Genomic DNA, 18,503 nt, shown 5'->3' with positions numbered 1-18,503 from the left:
AAGGCCCGATTGCCAAAGGTGACATTCACAGGTAATAAGAGTCAGGACTTCTAGATGTCGTTATGGGGAACATAATTTAACTCGTAATAGCTAGTTATCAATGACTCATTTAAAACTCATTATTTTTACAATGAATGATTATGTATACAGTGAATAATTATGTAGAAATTTTTGCCAGTGCACAACATGGAAGATGTTTCCAAGGCTTTAAACCTGAGATGGGAAGTCTAATGCAGACACTGTTAAGCATTTTCACCAAGAGCTGCTTAGGGCCTTATAATCAGAACAGCTAATTCCACCATATAACTCCAGTGTAATCCACTGTGTAACCCAGTGTATTATATGGTATGAACTGTAAAATCTGCTGGACCTTGGTTTTTACATATATAAAATAAGGGGGTTGGGAAAATATTACTTTTCTGTCACCTTTTAAAATTCTGTGCTTCATTGAGGTTTATATATGGAAGAAGGGGAAACACATGTAGGTAATACAAAGGGTGCCAAAAAAAGTATGTACATTTTAAGAAAGGAAAACACTGTATTAAAATTGCAATACTCAATATATACCGATAACAAAAGAAGGATACAAGTCAGGTGTATACATTTTTTTTTGCACCCTCAGTATATTAGGAATAAACCTCATACCATTTATCTGAAAACTGAAATACCAGTAATTAGCTGCTGTGCGTTTCCACTAAAATGTTATTTGGCTGAATTAGTTATTTCAGAAAATGTATCATATTTTTCCACTATAGCTTCCTTATGCAAACAAGCAAAATTGAAACCTGAAGCTTACTTTGCACCATTCTAGAGTAGTCAGTAAGCAGACACAATTATCTTGCAACTTGTGTTCTTCTTTAAAGTGGCGATGAGGCAGGCAAACACCGATGAAAATTATATTTGGTTGATTTTTTTCACCTTCATAAATTTAGATGTAGGTTCCTCCTAATTAAATTCCAAGTGTGAAACTTAGAGTTTGCTTTACATCAGCTAAACTAGTTGACAAGTTACTAACCAAGTCAGTGGATTATATAAATCTGCTGTGTCAAAGATTGTCTTTAATTGGAAATTCTACAATATCATTATTGTATATAATTTCACAGACATTTACTATTTGTCATAAAACAAGTTTGCCAGCTGCTAGATCTAAATGAACTAGGAAAACTTCAGAAAAGTAGTTCCTTATTTTAGGGACATTGGGGAACCTTGGTCATAATTAAAGTTTCAAAGCTATAAAAACATCAGCATACATGTTAATACTTACTCGCAAGAAAGCACAGTGAACTTCCTTAAGTTGCATTAGTAGCTGGGGATAAAAGAAGTATCATGATTATTTGCATTTGTTTTATTTAGTTCAATTTTCCATTTGTTGAGACTTATACTGTTGAAGAAGTAAAAGTTTACCCAAGGAATAAAACCAGTGGACGCCATCCAGAGGAAGAGGATCAGCTGCATGAAACTGCTTCAGAAAAGAGTTTCCCTTGGAATGTAGATGGCGATTTAATGGAAGCTGCATCAGAGGTCCATGTTAAGTAAGTCTCATTATTTCACTGCCTTACATGTCCACCAGTAGACATGAAACTAATAGTATAATGGAAGCCCCCTTCTTGTAACTATCAAATGCAGGCAGTTGGAGATATATAGATATATATGTAGTTAGTAAATCAGGGAAGGATAAAGTGACACACAGTTTTAGTAAAGTATGATTTTACATTATTCATCAGTTGTTATAGAGTCAAAGCATTTTCTTTGGTGATGAGTCTGTACACTGGCATTCTGAATTATAGTTCTTCATAAACAATACAGATAACATGTGTCCTCAGTTTCCATCTTCATTTCTAAGAAATTGATCAAAATCTTAAAGCTTATAAGGCCCTCTACATAGCAGATTGTTACAATTTAATCCCTCAGTCTTTAAAAAACTTCCTTTCACCCATAATTAATACTGTAACATTTTGTGTTCAGCAGTTCACTTTTATCAACTCTTTCCGAAGCATTCAACTCACTTTACATAGGAACAATTTTATGTATTCTTTAAGTAACAAGATCAACTGGTGTAAACAAGTTTAGGAACATGCAAACTCATTCTTGGTAAGCTTTATGACTCACTGGGCAGCAGTGTACAGGGGCACCCTGGATGGCCCACTGGATGTGAGCTTTCTGATTGGCTGGGTTTTACAGAAGCAGTGGAGAGCACTAATCAGCCAAGGAAGTCAGTTAAGAAGGCTGTATGGTAATTTCTGGTGCTGATTTATCAGACCCTCGAACCCTCAGTAACAATAATAGGTTGATGAAATAATCATTTATACACATTTTATTATTTACAGATTGCACCCAAGACTTATCAATCTTTATGGAGGAAGCATGGAAGAAACGAGTGATTCTAAAGTAACATGTAACTGTTTATAACATGTACAAACTAGAATATTAATATGAAGGAATATGGTAATGTTTTGGATAGATATCCCAACAGGAAGAAAATTCTTAATTTTTAAAGAAATTACTCTTTTTGATGTTGTTGAACATTAGCTTTTGGGGCTGTAAGAAACCAAGATATGAAATATACCAAAAATAATTCTGGTTTTTGGAAAGTATTTATTGGAACTGAAAGTAAACATTTCATATACTTAAACAAAACAGCACGATATATCTGTACTCAACCTAGATAACTCCAAAGTGAAATAATTTGGATTCTTTCATTTTTCAGGAGTTGAGTCCATCAATTTTGATGTTAAATCTCCTAAGCCTGGTACAAACAGACCACAGAGTTCACGTAAGAATGATTGTCCTAATGTGGTACCTAATCCAGGGAGGTTACTTTTCAAAATTATGCAGCTTTTTAATGATAGAACCAGAAATATAACTAGTTTCTCAAAATCTCTCCTATATCTAGACCACTTGCCAACCTCCTCTTTAGAAAAGTTGTTATGGTACCAGTTTTGTGAATATTCTCTGAAAATTGAAAAATCAGTTGATTTTCATAAAGTAGTAGGGTTTTAAAATTTATGATACAGATACTACTAAAGTTTATAACAAATTTTATTTCCAACTATGCAAAATATCGAACTGGGCAGAATCTGGCCCAGGAGAGAGCTTGGTCGTCTTCTTGCTCTTGAAAGCCAGGTCATCTGCCAACATAGCACATTGTTTTCAGTGTATTCAGTAAAACCTGAAATGCTGTCATTTCCAAATAGGAAAGAACCAAATTTAAATGTCCTCAGGGATCTTCCTTAGAAAGCAATTCTAAATTTGGGTTTGATTTTGCACCAATGATTCTAGACATTCTCCTGTACTACTTGGCTTTTTATAATGAAAAAAACAAAACAAAAATAGCTTCTGCTCAAAAAAAAAGTGTGCTTTAAAGTATATAATTTCTGTTGGCACAAATAGCGTTCCAGAGATTTCATGCTCATTGTGATTGGGTTTCATTGCTCAAATGCCTTCACAAATCTCTGCATTCCTTCCTCTCAGCCACAAATCGAAGACTACAGGCCTGTGAATGGATAATTTCCAGGTATTAGGCAGTCTGAGGAACACAGCTGTTGGCCGGGTCTTACTTCCTATAAAGAAATATTGTCCATAACAGTAAAGACTGCCCTCTAATTTGTCTATTTGGGCACTTCCTATAACAGATTTTCAAAATTTGTCCACAATCTTTTTACATATATAAATACAGATTTAGCACAGTTCAGATGAAATTATATTCTACAACAGCATCCGGTTCATATGCATGAATAAATATTACAAAAAGAACATATTTGTAAATGTAAAGGCATTTAAAGACTTATTTAAAATCCAGAAACTACATTAGAAAAAAAAAATCTAAGGTAACATCAACAAAAAACTTAAATCATTTCACTTATTAAAACATATAGAAATTTTGATGTTACATTTATATTCACTGGATACAAGCTAAATCTGTATTTTTCAATTTACAGTGAAATTTCTGAATTTTGTTTCTTCTTTTCCATACAGAAGAGAATGCTCTTATATACCTGATAACACATTTGATATTTACATTTGAATAGAAAAGAGGAACATTCAAACCAGTATTTGTGTATTGCTTAATTTGAAAGTATTTTACAGTGTCTAATTTGTATGAAATATTGCCCCCTAATCATTGTCTTTGTAGAGCTTTTATTTTTAAAAACTATCAGTGAGGTACAGTTTGCATATTTTACATATATCAGTGTATTTATACTTCAATTATCAGCTAAAGTGCAACATTCACAATCTGTTTCAGAATATAAATTAGACTTCTTAAGTACTGTTGTTTTTAAAAATGAAAAATTTGACTAATGATGGATTTTTAAAATTTACTTCTGGCTACCCTTAATAAAACTGTATCATAGGACTATATATATATAAACAAATATTCCTTAAAAAAAGTTATGTATATATATACAGAAAGAAGAAATCCAGAAGTCACCCGATTAAGCTCAAACCAGTGTATTAAGCTCAGTCTGAAGTTTGTTCTTCAGGCCTATAATATTCATAGACTACTGAATAAATGGTTGTTGATCAAAGCCCATAGGAAATGTATTACAGATAAAGGTCTTACAAAGGTAAAATATGCTCTAAAGTGACAATGGCCCTCTTTAATTCACTAGGAAATTTGGAAACAGTTCTTTGAAAAATTCTGTGAAATACATTTAAAGAACATATTTCAAACAAGTCTCAAAGATCTATTAGAAATGAGTTATTACATATTCAGTGGAATTTATTTTACTGAAGCAAGCACATATGGCAAATATCTCCTTTTAAAGGAATGATATTTCAAGTCTAAAACTTCTCCAATTGAGTTGTTTACTTCCTCAATATGATTCAATTTAGATGTACTTTCAAGATAAGCGATCCTTCGCCGAGTACTTTAGTGTCTTTCTATCCATTTAAGAACTGAAGGAATACCTTTGGATATATGAAATGTTACCTTTGTAGTTTTCTCTCAAAGAAGTAATCATTACTTGGATATTTCATTTGCATTAAGACATAACATGTCACAAGGTTCTGAGTAAAAGTACATGAAAAAACTGAACCCAGTTCATGATTTTTTGTAAACAGTTTCTTAAATTTCTTTATTATACCTGAGTCTGTTATTCTCTCATTTTGAAAGAAGTCTTTAATCATCATCATCATCATTATTATCATTATTGCTTTTACTGTTAACATAACTCCAACTGTCTCTTCTGTTTTCTTCTTGTAGGATGGATTTGTACTGTCTTTTAAAGAAGCCAGCCTGAAAATAGCATTGCATAATCACTAGTGAGTAGTTATTATACTCATAAAATCTGTACAGTCTTCATATAGATTATTTCACTTAAAGTCATAGAACCTATGTATAACGAAAACAATTTTACCACAGGCTAATTGACATACATAAGATTTAAGTTCTTAACATTATAACGTAACAAAGCTGAGTGAAATGATGTTAATCGAGGACCTAGTGTTTGGGAAATATTGGGTTACAGAGATTTTTAAAAATTATTATTACTGCAGGACTTCTCAGTGATACATGCACACACTCTCCAAAATTGAAATAATGTGCAGTGTCCACAATACTTTTTCAACAAATGTTCAAACTATATAACACTACTTTTGAAAGATGCTATCTTTAAGAAGGCACATTTCTCTAGAAGGACTTTGATACTGAAGTTAAGAGAAATATAAGATTAGTCCTGTATATTCACTTAGGAATTTTAAAAGTTAACATTAAAAATACTGAACTATTTCAGTCTAATAACTTGGGAATCACAACTTGGCTTTGAGAACAAGGAGGGCATTTTGAGCGGTGGAACATTGGTAATTATTAAAGAAAAGCTTACCTTCCACATAACATATGAAATCAATAGAAGTAAAATAAGTCCAAGTAACAAACTACTGCAAATAATCACTATCGTGAAAAGACGTTTGGGTCTTTGATGATGTAGTCCTTCGAGCAGAACCTACATAAATTAACCAAAAAGAAAGAGTCACCAGTTTCAAAACTTGCTCCTATTTCCGTTGAAGCCCCTTTATGATCTCCAATAGCATTTAGAACAACCCACCACATTCTCTGACCAGTTCCATCACAATCACAGGAAACCTTGGTAACTAGCAGAAACAGTGGGCTTTAGCCTATTCCTCCCATCCATCCCACCACATTCACCTAAAACATCTGTGTCATTTCCCCACTTCCAGTTGTGGAAAATGCCAACTCTCAGTGAACGATTTCAAGCCCTCCATGATCCAGTCACAATCTATTTTCCTGACTGAACACCCTAGCAATATTTTTTTCCCCCACAATCTTAATGTTTCAGTTAAAGTTAATCTTACATGTGCAATATTCTCGTCCTTGTTAAGTTCAATAACTTTTGGATTTGACTCTGGAAAAGCTGTCGCTCTTATTTCAAACTTGAGTGCTGAAGTCTCATCCTGTTTAATGAAAGAAAGATCACTATAGCCTGATTCATAGTTTTATTTCATGAAGACATTAATAGAAATAACTTTTCATGATCCTTACCTACCACCTAGAGGTTTTCACAATTTATTTTCCCCCATTCATTTCGCCATTTGTAGTTAATTGTAATGCTTCCTTTGGTTCTAAAGGTATGGTCTTGGCATTAATTTATATGGCATTGTTTTGTTGAAATCCTTTTATTAAACATAGCTACTTTGCAACTAGCTTGATTTAAATATTATTTGTTAGTTACCAGTGTATTTTTCCCTGGATATTGAATTTTTATCCCCAAATAAGACTTTTTTCACCTTATAAACCTTTCTTAAAACTCATTTTATTTTATATTTCTCTCAAATGGGCAATCATTTTAAATTTATTGTGGTAAAATTGGTTAATAAAACTATATAAATTTCAAGTGTACAATTCTATAGTAAAATTTTATAGGTTTCAAGTGTTTCTACAATACATCATCTATACATTGCACTGTGTGTTCACCACTGACAGTCAGTCCCCCTTCCATCACCACAGTGTTGTCATCTTGCTGCTCTAATCAAATACATATAGTCTACCTAATATTGTAATGGAAAAATTTGGTACAAATAGTTACAGTATTCAAATATAAAATCAGCAGGTGAACTCAGACCTTTACTATCTAACACAGGGACTTTATAACCCAGAATTCAGAGGTTGGAATTTGTGGATGGGCTCCACAGATGCTAAGGACATTTTCAAGTTGTATGTAAAATTGAGATTTTTTTTTTTCATATGTGCATTCACTAGGGTAGATGAGAATATATTTTTTAGTTGGATTCTTAAAGACTTCTCTGACTCTCAATAGTCAAAACTACTGTGTAAAGGTTACTTAACAATTTGGAGAGAACATGTAGAAATTTAGGGCTGAAAATAAATTACATACTTCATCTAGAGCAGTGGTTTCCAACAGGATGATTTCATCCCCTAGAGGACAATCAGCAATGTCTGGAGACATTTTTGACCATCAGGACTTGGGAGGTAGGTGCTACCAGCATCTAGTGGATAGAGGTCAGCTATGATGTCTAATATCCTACAATGTACAGGGCAGCCTCTGACCACAAAGAATTACCTGGTCCAAAATGCCTGTAGTACCCACTGTTGAAAAACCTGGACTTTGAGAATATGAGAAGGCAAACTGCAAAAGTTTAAATGACTTGTTGATCCCATGACTTAAGCACAACTGTAAGTAAAACAGGCATCTCTTATTTCCCTGTCTGGTGCATGTTCCTCTTGACCATCATGTGGTAATTTCAAAATATTCCTCTGAACCAAATGTAATAGCTTCCATTTCATTTGGCTTACTATGTGCCATGCGCTATTACAGTCATACCTTGGAGATCGTGCGAGTTTGGTTCCAGACCACCACAATAAAGAAAATATTGCAAAAAAGCAAGTCACACAAATTGTTTGGTTTCCCAGTGGATATGAAAGCTATGTTTACACTATACTGTAGTCTACCAAGTGTGTAATAACATTATGTTTAAAAGATGTGCATATCTTAATTAAAAACTACTTTATTGCTAAAAAATGCTAACCATCACCCAAGCCTGTTGGAAAAATGGCACCACTAGACTTGCTGGATACAGTGTTGCCACAAACCTTTAATGTGTAAAAAACACAATTATCTGCAAAGCTCAATAAAACAAGGTATGCCTGTACTAAGTGCTTTACAAAACTCATTTAATCTAACACCCCTGCAAAAGAGATATTACCCATATTTATCCGATAAGGAAACTGAAAAACAGAACTCCAGATAAAACCAATTTTATCTCAAAATACTTTCATAAATATGTATACTGCTTTCCAGGAAGAAGTCCAAGGTGTATTTAATTATTTTTTAATTCAAAGTTCATTTTCATATACGTGTTTTATTAATAAAGTTTGATGTTTTAGTTCGATATTATGAAAGACCGAATTTTACTTCTTAACTTTGTTATTAGATTTTTAAGCATAATTTAAAATAGTTGGGAAAAAACTTTGATTGTATGAAATGTTAAGATTCAATCAAGGTTCATAAGCAGTTGGACATGCTTTCTAAAATAAACTTCTTAATTATTACATAGTCTATTTTACAGTCTTAATTATCTGTTTAATTACTAAAGCCAACTCATTTAGACAGTGTATTCAGCTGAAGTAATAAATTGAAATAGTTCTACTGTTTTACTCCAAATTTTACTCTCATTAGTACCTTCTTACTTTGTTGAATGCCTCCTTACATACTGTCCTATTTCTATAAGATGGCTGAGTTTGCAAATTCTGTATGAACTTATGAACAAAGTTGGCACTGTATATTAGACTTACCATTTCTAAAATGGAGGGCCGGCCTTCCAACTGAATGTGAACACTGGCTTCTTTTCCATTTTCCATTTTCCCCAAATTGCACAAGAAATTTAAACAATATGGATCAGCTTTCATGCAGTACTTAAAAAAGAATACAAAGAGCTATATTAAAATTTCAACATTTTCTTAAAAGATGACTAAAATATTTTACATGGAATTTAAAAATCTGCTCTCCTGAGTGGCATTTATAAAATGTATCTTGCTAGAAACATGGAATTAAAGATCTGCTTTCATTAGTGGCATTTAAAAAAAATATCTTAACACACAAATGTTTGTTTTATAAATTATAACAAAACCAAATGATTTGAGCTGGAGCATGTGTTCTCATTATTCTTATGAATGGAACCTTCTAGGATAGACTTAAAAGAAAGACACCTAATCACAATCTTGCTAAATTAGGTGTTCTATGTTCATTGTAAAACATGGATAATTTGAAGGGTAAGACTGCTTCCTCATTTTTTTCTTTTCCATTAATCGACTAAAATGAAGAGAGTAAAAATTAATTTCATGCCACAAAGCCTGCTCTGCTGAAGACAGCAGCTTGGCCTCCTAAATGCTCTGGAACAATGTCTGGCATAAAATGGGTGTTGGTTAGGTAAATCATGAAACTGTATAGTGTATACTGAACCCTTGGTAAGCTCACCTTCCCAGTCATGCCTGTTCCTCATATGCAAGAACATCACCTGAACTTGTTTCTCTTCTACACTTGTCTAGCAGATCAAACCCATTGATTTTGGGTTTTAGGTATTTCAGTTCTGTAAGTTAGAAAGCACTACAATCGGAAAAACTGACACTTACCAACAGCCTCTTATCAGTCTTTGACATGAATGTGAATATGTCTCTCAGGGTCTCCATTGTACCTTTTTCTTTTTCTGATGAACATTTCCTCTGATACTTTTCAAAATGGCATTCTCCAGTAGTAGTCTGTCAACATAGTGATAATAATCTTATCATTCAGTATTGTAAAGAACAACAAAAGCTACATGGTTTTAAAAGTTCCAGTTGCTTACCTTTTCTAAAGTATATCAAGTACTTATGAAATTGTTAAATTATCTTTTGATAGATTTATTTGGGAGAAATTAAATCGCTGCAGCAAAATCACAAACAAAAACCCAGCAAAAATTTAGAGCATTGGGTATAGGTCCTAAACTGACCAAATGGCCTTAACCTTATAGAAATTAGGGCAATGTGAAAAATGGACATTTCATCATTAGCATGAAATTATAATAAACATTTATTGGGCTTTAGACATAAAACAATGTGGTAACAGCATGTCCTATCTTGTAAATCTGAAATTCAAGTAAGATTTTAAAAAATTAGATCTCAAACCTATTTATTGATTGCTTGTCTTAAGCCAATTCTGATGAAATCATCAACATAAGAACATTGATTCGTAAGTAGTGATTTCAATATTCTTCATTTTTAAAAGGCTGAATTACTGATTTTTCAACAGTGGTCTCAAGTTTTATGGAGAATCCTACCAATTAAATTACTTCCCCAGGTCCATATCACAAAGAAAATTTATTGAAGATGTAGAGCATAATTCTATTATTGTCCAAGTCCAATGCAGAGATTCCACTGTAATCCTGGAGTTCTAATGAAACATGTACTATTCAAAGTGTACTCAAATGCACAGCGAATTCATAGCTTAGAGCAGGTGTGGCTGAAATAAGTTAACAGAAAGCCCCGTTTTAGCAATATTACTTACAATAAAGGAAGGAACACATTGTTACCTGGACATCCAAAATGTTGAACAACTTATAGGTTTGGGGAATAAAAGAATTTGGTATCATTATTTCCACACTAACATTTGGAGCCACGCTATGGCCAGTGTTGATAACCTGATAAGGAAAAATTTTAAAACAATTTTAAAATATTTTTCATACATGTAAGTACAGATATTAATGAGCTTTTAGGTGGACCCATATGTTTCACACAACATGTATAGTGGTGGAGGTTTGTAGTTGGCAGCACATTAAAGGGAGACAATATCCATAGTTAGAACTTTAAAAAGTTGGCTAATAATTGCAACCTTTAGTCATTATTCCCAGCCCTCTCCTTTTGGTATTAATTAGGCCAAAATGTCCAGGCTGATGTTTTGTAGAAATAGTCTAAAGAGAGAGACATCAACACAGTGTATTTGTATGGCACATACTATATCTCAACCATGATCAGTTGGTCCTGATAACTATCCCATGAGGTGGGCTGACATTTAATTATTCGCCAGCTTAGGAAAATGCTAAGAGGTGTTGGTTAATGATGTACCCAAGATCAAAGTTAAAAAGTGGCAAGAATTGGGACCAAAACTCAGGTGTTCTAATTCTAAACGCTGTAATGTTTTCAAAAATCACTCTGTGCTGAAGGGATAATCATCAACAGTAGGTGAATAAAATTGTATTTTATTTCAGGGTAATTATCCTGCTGACGCATTCAGAAAATAAAGGGGTAGTTTATCGTGTTTTAGAGAAAATACAACAGGTTTTTAAATAATAATGCATAAGGGAATGATATTTCATTATTGTTGATAGATTTGGGGATTGCAGATCCTTGTAAAAGGAAATTGGGCCAAACTATTGCCTCCTGAGAGCTTAGCTATAAAGCAAATACAATAAATCAGAAGTGTGCCACAATTTATGAATGAAATAGCATGCTTCACAGACTTGCAGTAATCTCTTGACTGCATATGACATAAAGAATGTCCCTGGCTTTGGGACAGGTGGTAATTGCTAGGCCAGACAAGGACAAGGGCAATTTCAAAGGCAGTGTCAGCAATGGGCGGTGCCCAGACCTCTGGACAGGTCCAATGCCAGCAAATAACCATTCTAACCTACAATATTCTTTAGCCTTGTTCGCCTGATCATATTTAGGCCTCCAAGGACATCATCTTTGGACATACTCACAAAACCTACACACTGAAAGTATATCCAGTCCCAGTCACTCCATTGTAATTTGACTAGAAAATACTTGTTAACTATTACTGGTGAATTAATACATAGGCCATCCAGAGTCCAGCTCAGTTTCTGTTTTAGTGTATCACAGCGCAAATCCCCTACTGGGCTCTGACAGGGCCATTTCTTGGGACTTCAAAGGAGAGGGCTACATTTTCAACACTACCATATGCTAATATAACAAAAACTTAAGTATATATTTAAACTTAACAAGATGCAAGCTCATTATTCTTCCACAGGTCCGGAGGTGGGCCCAGGAAGCTGCATTTTGGATAAATACCCAAGTGACTCTCCAATTATTTATTCATCAGAAACATCCCTGATGCACCAAAAATCTCAGTTGATAGTAAAAAAGTTTTTAAAATTTATAGTAGTATATTAATACTTCTGGATAATGACAGTACTTCTTTACTTTTTAAAATGATGCATCACTTGTCACAGGTCATATACCTATGGCTTGAAATGCTGACCAAGCTGACCTTAAATGCAGAAATAAGAGCTTCCTGTACTTGGTAATTATAGGGCCTTCATATAGCCTGAACCAAGAGGAGGCTTCACTGATTGGCGCCTGAAGATGTCTTCCCTTGGCCCGTCCTGTTTTCTGCTTGCTCCTCTAGCAGATGCACTTCCTCCCCTAACTTGGCCAGTTTCTGGCTTCACCTCTGTTCCCACTTGCTCAGTCCCACCTGTACTGTAGGGAGATGTGGGCTTGCGTAGCAGGGATAAGACGGGGGGGGGGGGGGGGGAGAAAAGGAGCAGGGGCCTGAGAGGAAAGGGCTTGCATGCCATGCAGCAGCGCCCTCCTCACCCTCAGCCCGCTGTGGTGGGCCCAAGGCTGAGGCACATCACAGGTATATGGGTGTCCTCTCAAGCCATGCATCAGTAACATTCAATTTCTTACAAATATCAACACCATCATTTTTTGCTTACATGGAAAGTGAAGTTCATTTTCTCTGCCATGCATGTTTCAGGCTCCTTTTCCTCCTCAGATCCATACACAAATGAAGTTGGGTTTACAAACCTGATAGAAACAAATTCAAATTTAACTTTGTTTTTTAGTGTTAACAGTCTCATTAATGTATTGACAAAGTGCGTATTGGGCATGTACTAGGTGCCAGGTTGTGCTGGCTGCAAGGATGGCAATATTCATAAGACACATCTCCCCACTTGAGATTTTTGTACAGTCTACTTGAACATAGTTAACTGTCTTTTTTTTGATGAGGTATTATAAACAGTCTCTCTATAATCTGGATTATAGCGTATATCTTAAATATAGACTATAGGTGCCTCCTAAGCACCATGGAATACTTTTGGTTTCTGGGTAAGAATTTTAGTGAAAACAATGAAATTAGAAAGTCCCGTGGTCTGACTTGGATGGCAATATCTCTTCCCACCAATATCCTTTGCTGGCCTTCCCAACATTGCCTGGGACATTCTACTGAATGATTCATGTAAATTTGCCAGATATGAGATACATTCTTAGCTTTTCCCCAGGGCTCCAGTATCCTCCTATAGTTGAATCTATCCTACCTATTTTTGAGTTGTTCCCGCCCCCTAATTCCTGCTGGCTATTCGTAATGAAACCCATGTGTGGGAACAATACAAATACCAAACAATTTTGGTAAATTTTTTTGTGAGAAAAAAAGGTTTTCACATTTTTGCCTGTGATTAGACATACGTATGGTCAGTAATGAACTTCAAGAAATACTTCTCTCGAGAAACCCTGGCTCTACAAGTTGCTCATGTTTGGCAGCAAGAATAGGAGGGAATGCAAATTAGGGACCCATTCCACAGGAAAAAAAATTAGAAATATTCAAATGTAGATGTAGGCAGCTTAATAGTTGCAGAGTTCTCCTTGTATAAAATAACAAGATGTGGATGATGAAAAGATAGGAAAACACTCATTGCAGGAAAATCGAGGGGAGGCGAGACAAACATTCAAAACCCGGAAACGTGCTGTCGGCTTCTCTGCTCCCCACTGACTCTCTAGGTCCTCCTCTTCCCTCGAATGGCTCCCTTTATCCCACTGCTGGTTTCATCTAACAACCATGATAATTTCATCAGTCTCAGACACTGATATTTTGTTTTTATATAAGTATAAGCCGTCTTTATGGGTGGTTAAAAATGATTGGGGAAGGTTTACATTTAGAGCAATAAGGAAAGCTCATCTGTCTATTCCGTATTCATCTTCAATTGCTTTTAAAATGTGGCTTCAAACAAAGATTAATAACCCAATAATTTCCATGAAATCACTCAAGTTTTTCTTAATATGCCCTTCATTCTTTCATCAAACATCTCCTTCTTGAATCAGTCACAACCACTTACACAATTACTGAAATTATGAGGAATCAGTGAATACTGGCTCTGGGGCTGTGGGTGAGGAACTCCATAATCCCTAGGTATAAAGAGAGGAAAAGGGACACCCCGCACCCAGCTCTCTCATATCTCAATCTATTTGCCACATAGGTAGACACGGGTTCTAAAGAGTAGGGATTTGGCCAAGCTCATACTTTTTTAAATTTCACCCTTGCCACGGCCACAGAGTATGATCATGTAAACTGTGTGCGGCTCAACTCCCAGGGCTCCTGGCCTGTGCCGCGCCCCACTGAGAGGCTGCACGTGGCCCTCTAGCCGCTTATCAGGCTCTTCCAGTAAGAAAAGTCTCCCAGCCGGGCACCAGCATTATGTGGTTTCAGTAATGATTATAGAGTTCCTTAAAATAATGAACAGCTAGGCAAGGGACTGCAAGGTCTAGGCAATTGCTGAGAGATAGAAACAGCACAGGATCTTTTACGATTTTTTAAAAAAAATATGGTTTTGACCAATAATGTCAACAGCAATGGTATTTAAAATCAGCCCACAACTTTAGAGGAGGCCTCAATATCAACGTACCCATGAACAGTTAGCATGACTTCATACTTCAGAGGTATTGTGACCGTGACTTTGTTATGCCTCTCATTGTCCATTTCCCCTTCATTTTCACTACAGAAGCAAATAGAAAGCACCCTGTTAGAATCCATCCAGCACAAAAATCATCTTCAGAGGGGACTAATTACATACGGTGTATACCTAACATACTCGGAGGCTGTGTAAATAATGCTTTTTGGGAGGAATGGCCATAAAAGTGGAAGTGGTAGTAAGAAATTTTTATGACGGGGTTGGCAGACATTTGCTCTCATTATTTACACTATTATTTGCTTCTATGCTGGTTGGAGGTTTTTTTTGGTTGGTTTCTTAGATCACATAAGAGAAATGTTCTCCTGCAGGCAATGAAACCCAGCTCTGTGGTTCCACTAAGGTTCCCCTCCACCAAAAAAAGTCAGGGGTCCGTTTCCTTGAGTACAAGGATTTTTTTCCCCAATGAAATATACCAGGCGGCATGCACTGTGATGTTGAGATCCTCTTCTGCTCTGTTGAGTGAGCTCACATCCAGGAGAAAGCTCACATCCACCTGTAACACATAGAGAAAAAAAGCTCAGTTTTAAAATAACCTAAAACACATATTTTTTTATAATCTGAATTTTATTTTTCCTTAAGAGCTTATCTTCTGTGGAATGTAAATTCAGAACTATGTTCTGGAAACACAGGCTTCCTCCTCTCTTGGGCAGTGAGCTGCGAGGACGCTGTTAGATTTGTGGCAATTTTCAAGCACCAGCATTTCCACGAGTGCCATTCAGAGACAAAGCCTCCTCTGAATGCAAAGACAGGCTGGTCCAGACTGACAAAATTAGAGATGCTTTAACAACTTGAGTGAGGACTACTGCCAGAAACACCTTTTTGTATAGCAGAGGTAACATGCCTGGCAGATAGGACCACCTGGGGTGGGGTGGGGTGGGGTGGGGGAGTGTTGGGAAAGAGTGAGAGGGGAGCAGAATTCTGACTGACACATTCACATGCCCATCTTGACAAATACGTTTTTTTTTTTTTTTTTACAGTGAACATGGCCAAGAATATAAACACAATCTCAAAGATCTCAAGCCCAGTTGGTTTTGGTTTTATTTCACTGCATAATTATTTACCCTAAGCAAAAAATAATACATTATATATTTGTATGCAGCATAAACACAGGGAAAATAGAAGGGAATTATTTCATGTTGGTAAACAAAAATTATAAAAGCTAAATACTTACCCTTGAGAGATGATCTACATATATATAACCAACTCTGCAGTCAAGTTTTACTATGCCAGAGCTATCTGTTACATCACAGCTTATTTGCTTCTCTTCCTTTAAAAAAAGAAAAAAAAAAGAGAAAAGGTTTAGGTAGGAAGGGAACACAAAGTTTGTAACATATGTTTAAGGATGGTTTTTGAAAAAAAAAATCATCCCCCCTAATTTACTTTCCTAGACAACTATTTGGCTATAAATGGAAATGTAAACATATATTTATGTAAAATAGTCATGTAAATTCTCCACAGAATAATTCCTGGACTTGTGGTTTTCATCCATGTTTGTGCTTCCATCCTATTTAATTCAATGTCCAGATCCCTGAAAAATCATGAAACAAGGAATTCATAAGGTCTATATTTCATTGGTCCTCTTCTGTGTGGGATGTGAGAACATGTTTAAGATATTTAATTGTAATAATATTAACCACAAGAATATACAAATACAAACACACACACACACACACACACACACACACACACACACACACACGGTGCCAAAAAAAATGTATGGCGCCCCTGGTATACATACTCAAATATATGTATGTATAGAGATGTATATTTCCCAGAAATATTTGTGTATTCCCTCTTACTATTGCAAATAGGCTCTTAATGCTCTACAGAAAGGGGGTAATAGATATTTCTAAGAGGTGAAAGGCCTCTCTAAATGTCCTTGCTGTGAAGAATTGGTCTCTGGGTAGGACATGGGTAAATTTGCTAAGAGAGAGAGAAGCATCAAAGGAGAAGGCAATTGAGGCTTTTCTCTTTGAAATTCAGCCTTATTAATATCTCACTGATGGATTTAACTGCCCATGACTGAGGCATGGTGGTAAGGAAAGGTCTCCAGGTGCTTCAAACCCTTGCAAAATCCTGATCGACACCAGGATTTTGGGATTTGTGGAGGACTGCTGGCTCTAGCAAGTTGGAGGTCCTTTGGGAACAAGACTGGGTATGTGAACTTCCAATGCAGAGCAGTAACTTTGCAAGCCCAGCATGGGGGACCAATATTGCTTGTGCAGGGACCCAACTAAGAACGGCATCAAGCACCTGATGAGGATGTACCAGTGAGAAAAGCAATGACACCCAAGCAGCTAACTGGACAATTGTTTCTCTCTCGTAATAGCATTTGGAAGCAAGAAGCTGACTCTTGATCTCAGTCAGATCCCAAAGGACCTGTCATTTTGCTCAGAGGCAAGGAGGAAGTCTCAAAATCACTGGAAGCCCGAGTGACAAGTCTAAATAAGCCACAGTTATTTAGACCTCAGACTGATGAAGTGAATGATATCACTTACACTTTTAAAAAATTAAGTAAAATATCATGTGGCATCATGCTACTGTGGCTTTTGATACTTACCAGATCTAAAATCTTAATGAAGTAAATCCCAGTGGGTAGTCTGATATGCAGGGTTGTTTCATATGCATCATCTCCAGCATTAAACAAGGACACGTTCAACATTAACATCTTCATACTCCCAACAGCAAGATAGGTTTTATTTTCATATGGCCTAAAATTAAGTAATGTTATTTAGTCTTTGTTTGGGAAATAAAAATCACATCTCATTTATTTATCCCAAACATAAAATATTAATTTGGAAAAACAACCAGGGGGAAATGACCCCATGCAAAGTAGATGCAAATCTATGTTAAAAAAGAACACAATTTCCCATGTTTCATATAAATTCAGTCAGCTATTACCCAAGTTTTTTGTTTTTTTAATTAGTTATAATTAAGCTAGTCTGCTTTCTGTTTTACTTGTCTAACTTCTGGCTTCTATGATTTTAACATATTTTCCAATATTTTTCTAAAAGCGTTTTTTTTCTTTCTTTATCCTCTAGTAGACATTGAACTAGCTGCTGCTCAAACCAAAGCAGGGAATGGAGGGAACTAGGAGAAAAGGAGCATAGGGCAAGTATTTCCACTGATAGAAAGGATGTTTCATGGAAGTGAACACGGCATGAGAAAAGACTGCTAGGCCCAGCAAGGGAGTCCAACTAAATCAAGTCTGTTAGCCTAGAATTAATTATATTAAAGACAGGCTGCTCACCTCTATCAAGAACTAGACCAAATTAAAAACAAATGCAGAAATGCTCCACCATCCTGTGAATTGGAAAGAGGAGATTGCTGCAAATCCAGGCATGCGTGAGCTCAAGTTCTGGCACTGGCCCCAGTTCTTCCGGGGGAGGTGGGGTTCATTTAACATTCTTAAGCTTCTGTCACCTCACCTGTAATAATCACTAGTGTTCAGTGGAGATTTGGGCCATGGACATTCCATGAATTCCTCAGAACAACACATGTATATATGAGGAACTTGAGGTTTAAGAAACTTATTTAAGGTCTCAGGGCTGGAATGTTCTAAAGTCTCAAGGCAAATGCAAATCTCTTTGCTTACACAGCCCATTCACTCTACCAATGAGAGAGTTAGAAGAGTTGAATGTCAAAAATTTTCCAGTTACAACATGATTCTATAAGCTTTCCTCAGAGACAGATTTTCATAAATATCCAAAAACTTAAAATTTTAAAAAAGTAGTTCAACCAAGAAAGGATGTGAGCCAAAGCAAAATATCAGATGAGAGGGCCGGCCG

The 18,503-nt window shown here is 35.7% G+C and overlaps 2 protein-coding genes across 4 annotated transcripts in view; one reads left to right on the top strand and one right to left on the bottom strand.

Annotated features, from left to right (window-relative positions):
* CERKL (CERK like autophagy regulator) overlaps positions 1-2,455 on the top strand; it is a 113,637-nt gene extending 111,182 nt beyond the window's left edge. For both annotated transcript variants that reach the window (XM_019661185.1, XM_019661184.1), the window contains 2 exons: positions 1,354-1,532; positions 2,328-2,455. In XM_019661185.1, the coding sequence (XP_019516730.1) occupies positions 1,354-1,532; positions 2,328-2,409 (261 nt within the window). In that variant the 3' untranslated portion in view covers positions 2,410-2,455. The remainder of the gene's footprint in view (positions 1-1,353; positions 1,533-2,327) is intronic.
* The window catches only part of ITGA4 (integrin subunit alpha 4), a 54,182-nt gene continuing 37,978 nt past the window's right edge, over positions 2,300-18,503 (bottom strand). The window contains exons 12-23 of one of the 2 annotated variants that reach the window (XM_019661183.1): positions 17,276-17,426; positions 15,887-15,982; positions 15,129-15,208; positions 14,650-14,739; positions 12,688-12,778; positions 10,543-10,650; positions 9,608-9,733; positions 8,771-8,890; positions 6,313-6,411; positions 5,823-5,942; positions 5,085-5,236; positions 2,300-3,493 (exon numbers count right to left, since the gene is read on the bottom strand). In XM_019661183.1, coding sequence (XP_019516728.1) covers positions 5,120-5,236; positions 5,823-5,942; positions 6,313-6,411; positions 8,771-8,890; positions 9,608-9,733; positions 10,543-10,650; positions 12,688-12,778; positions 14,650-14,739; positions 15,129-15,208; positions 15,887-15,982; positions 17,276-17,426 — 1,198 coding nt within the window. In that variant the 3' untranslated portion in view covers positions 2,300-3,493; positions 5,085-5,119. Of the gene's footprint in view, positions 5,237-5,822; positions 5,943-6,312; positions 6,412-8,770; positions 8,891-9,607; positions 9,734-10,542; positions 10,651-12,687; positions 12,779-14,649; positions 14,740-15,128; positions 15,209-15,886; positions 15,983-17,275; positions 17,427-18,503 lie in introns of both variants that reach the window. The other variant, XM_019661182.1, reaches the window with a different exon arrangement.

The sequence above is a fragment of the Hipposideros armiger genome, unplaced genomic scaffold (genome assembly GCF_001890085.2).
Source record: "Hipposideros armiger isolate ML-2016 unplaced genomic scaffold, ASM189008v1 scaffold_338, whole genome shotgun sequence".
In the NCBI taxonomy this organism is placed as follows: Eukaryota; Metazoa; Chordata; class Mammalia; order Chiroptera; family Hipposideridae; genus Hipposideros; species Hipposideros armiger.
This window is presented reverse-complemented; position numbering and strand designations above follow the sequence as displayed.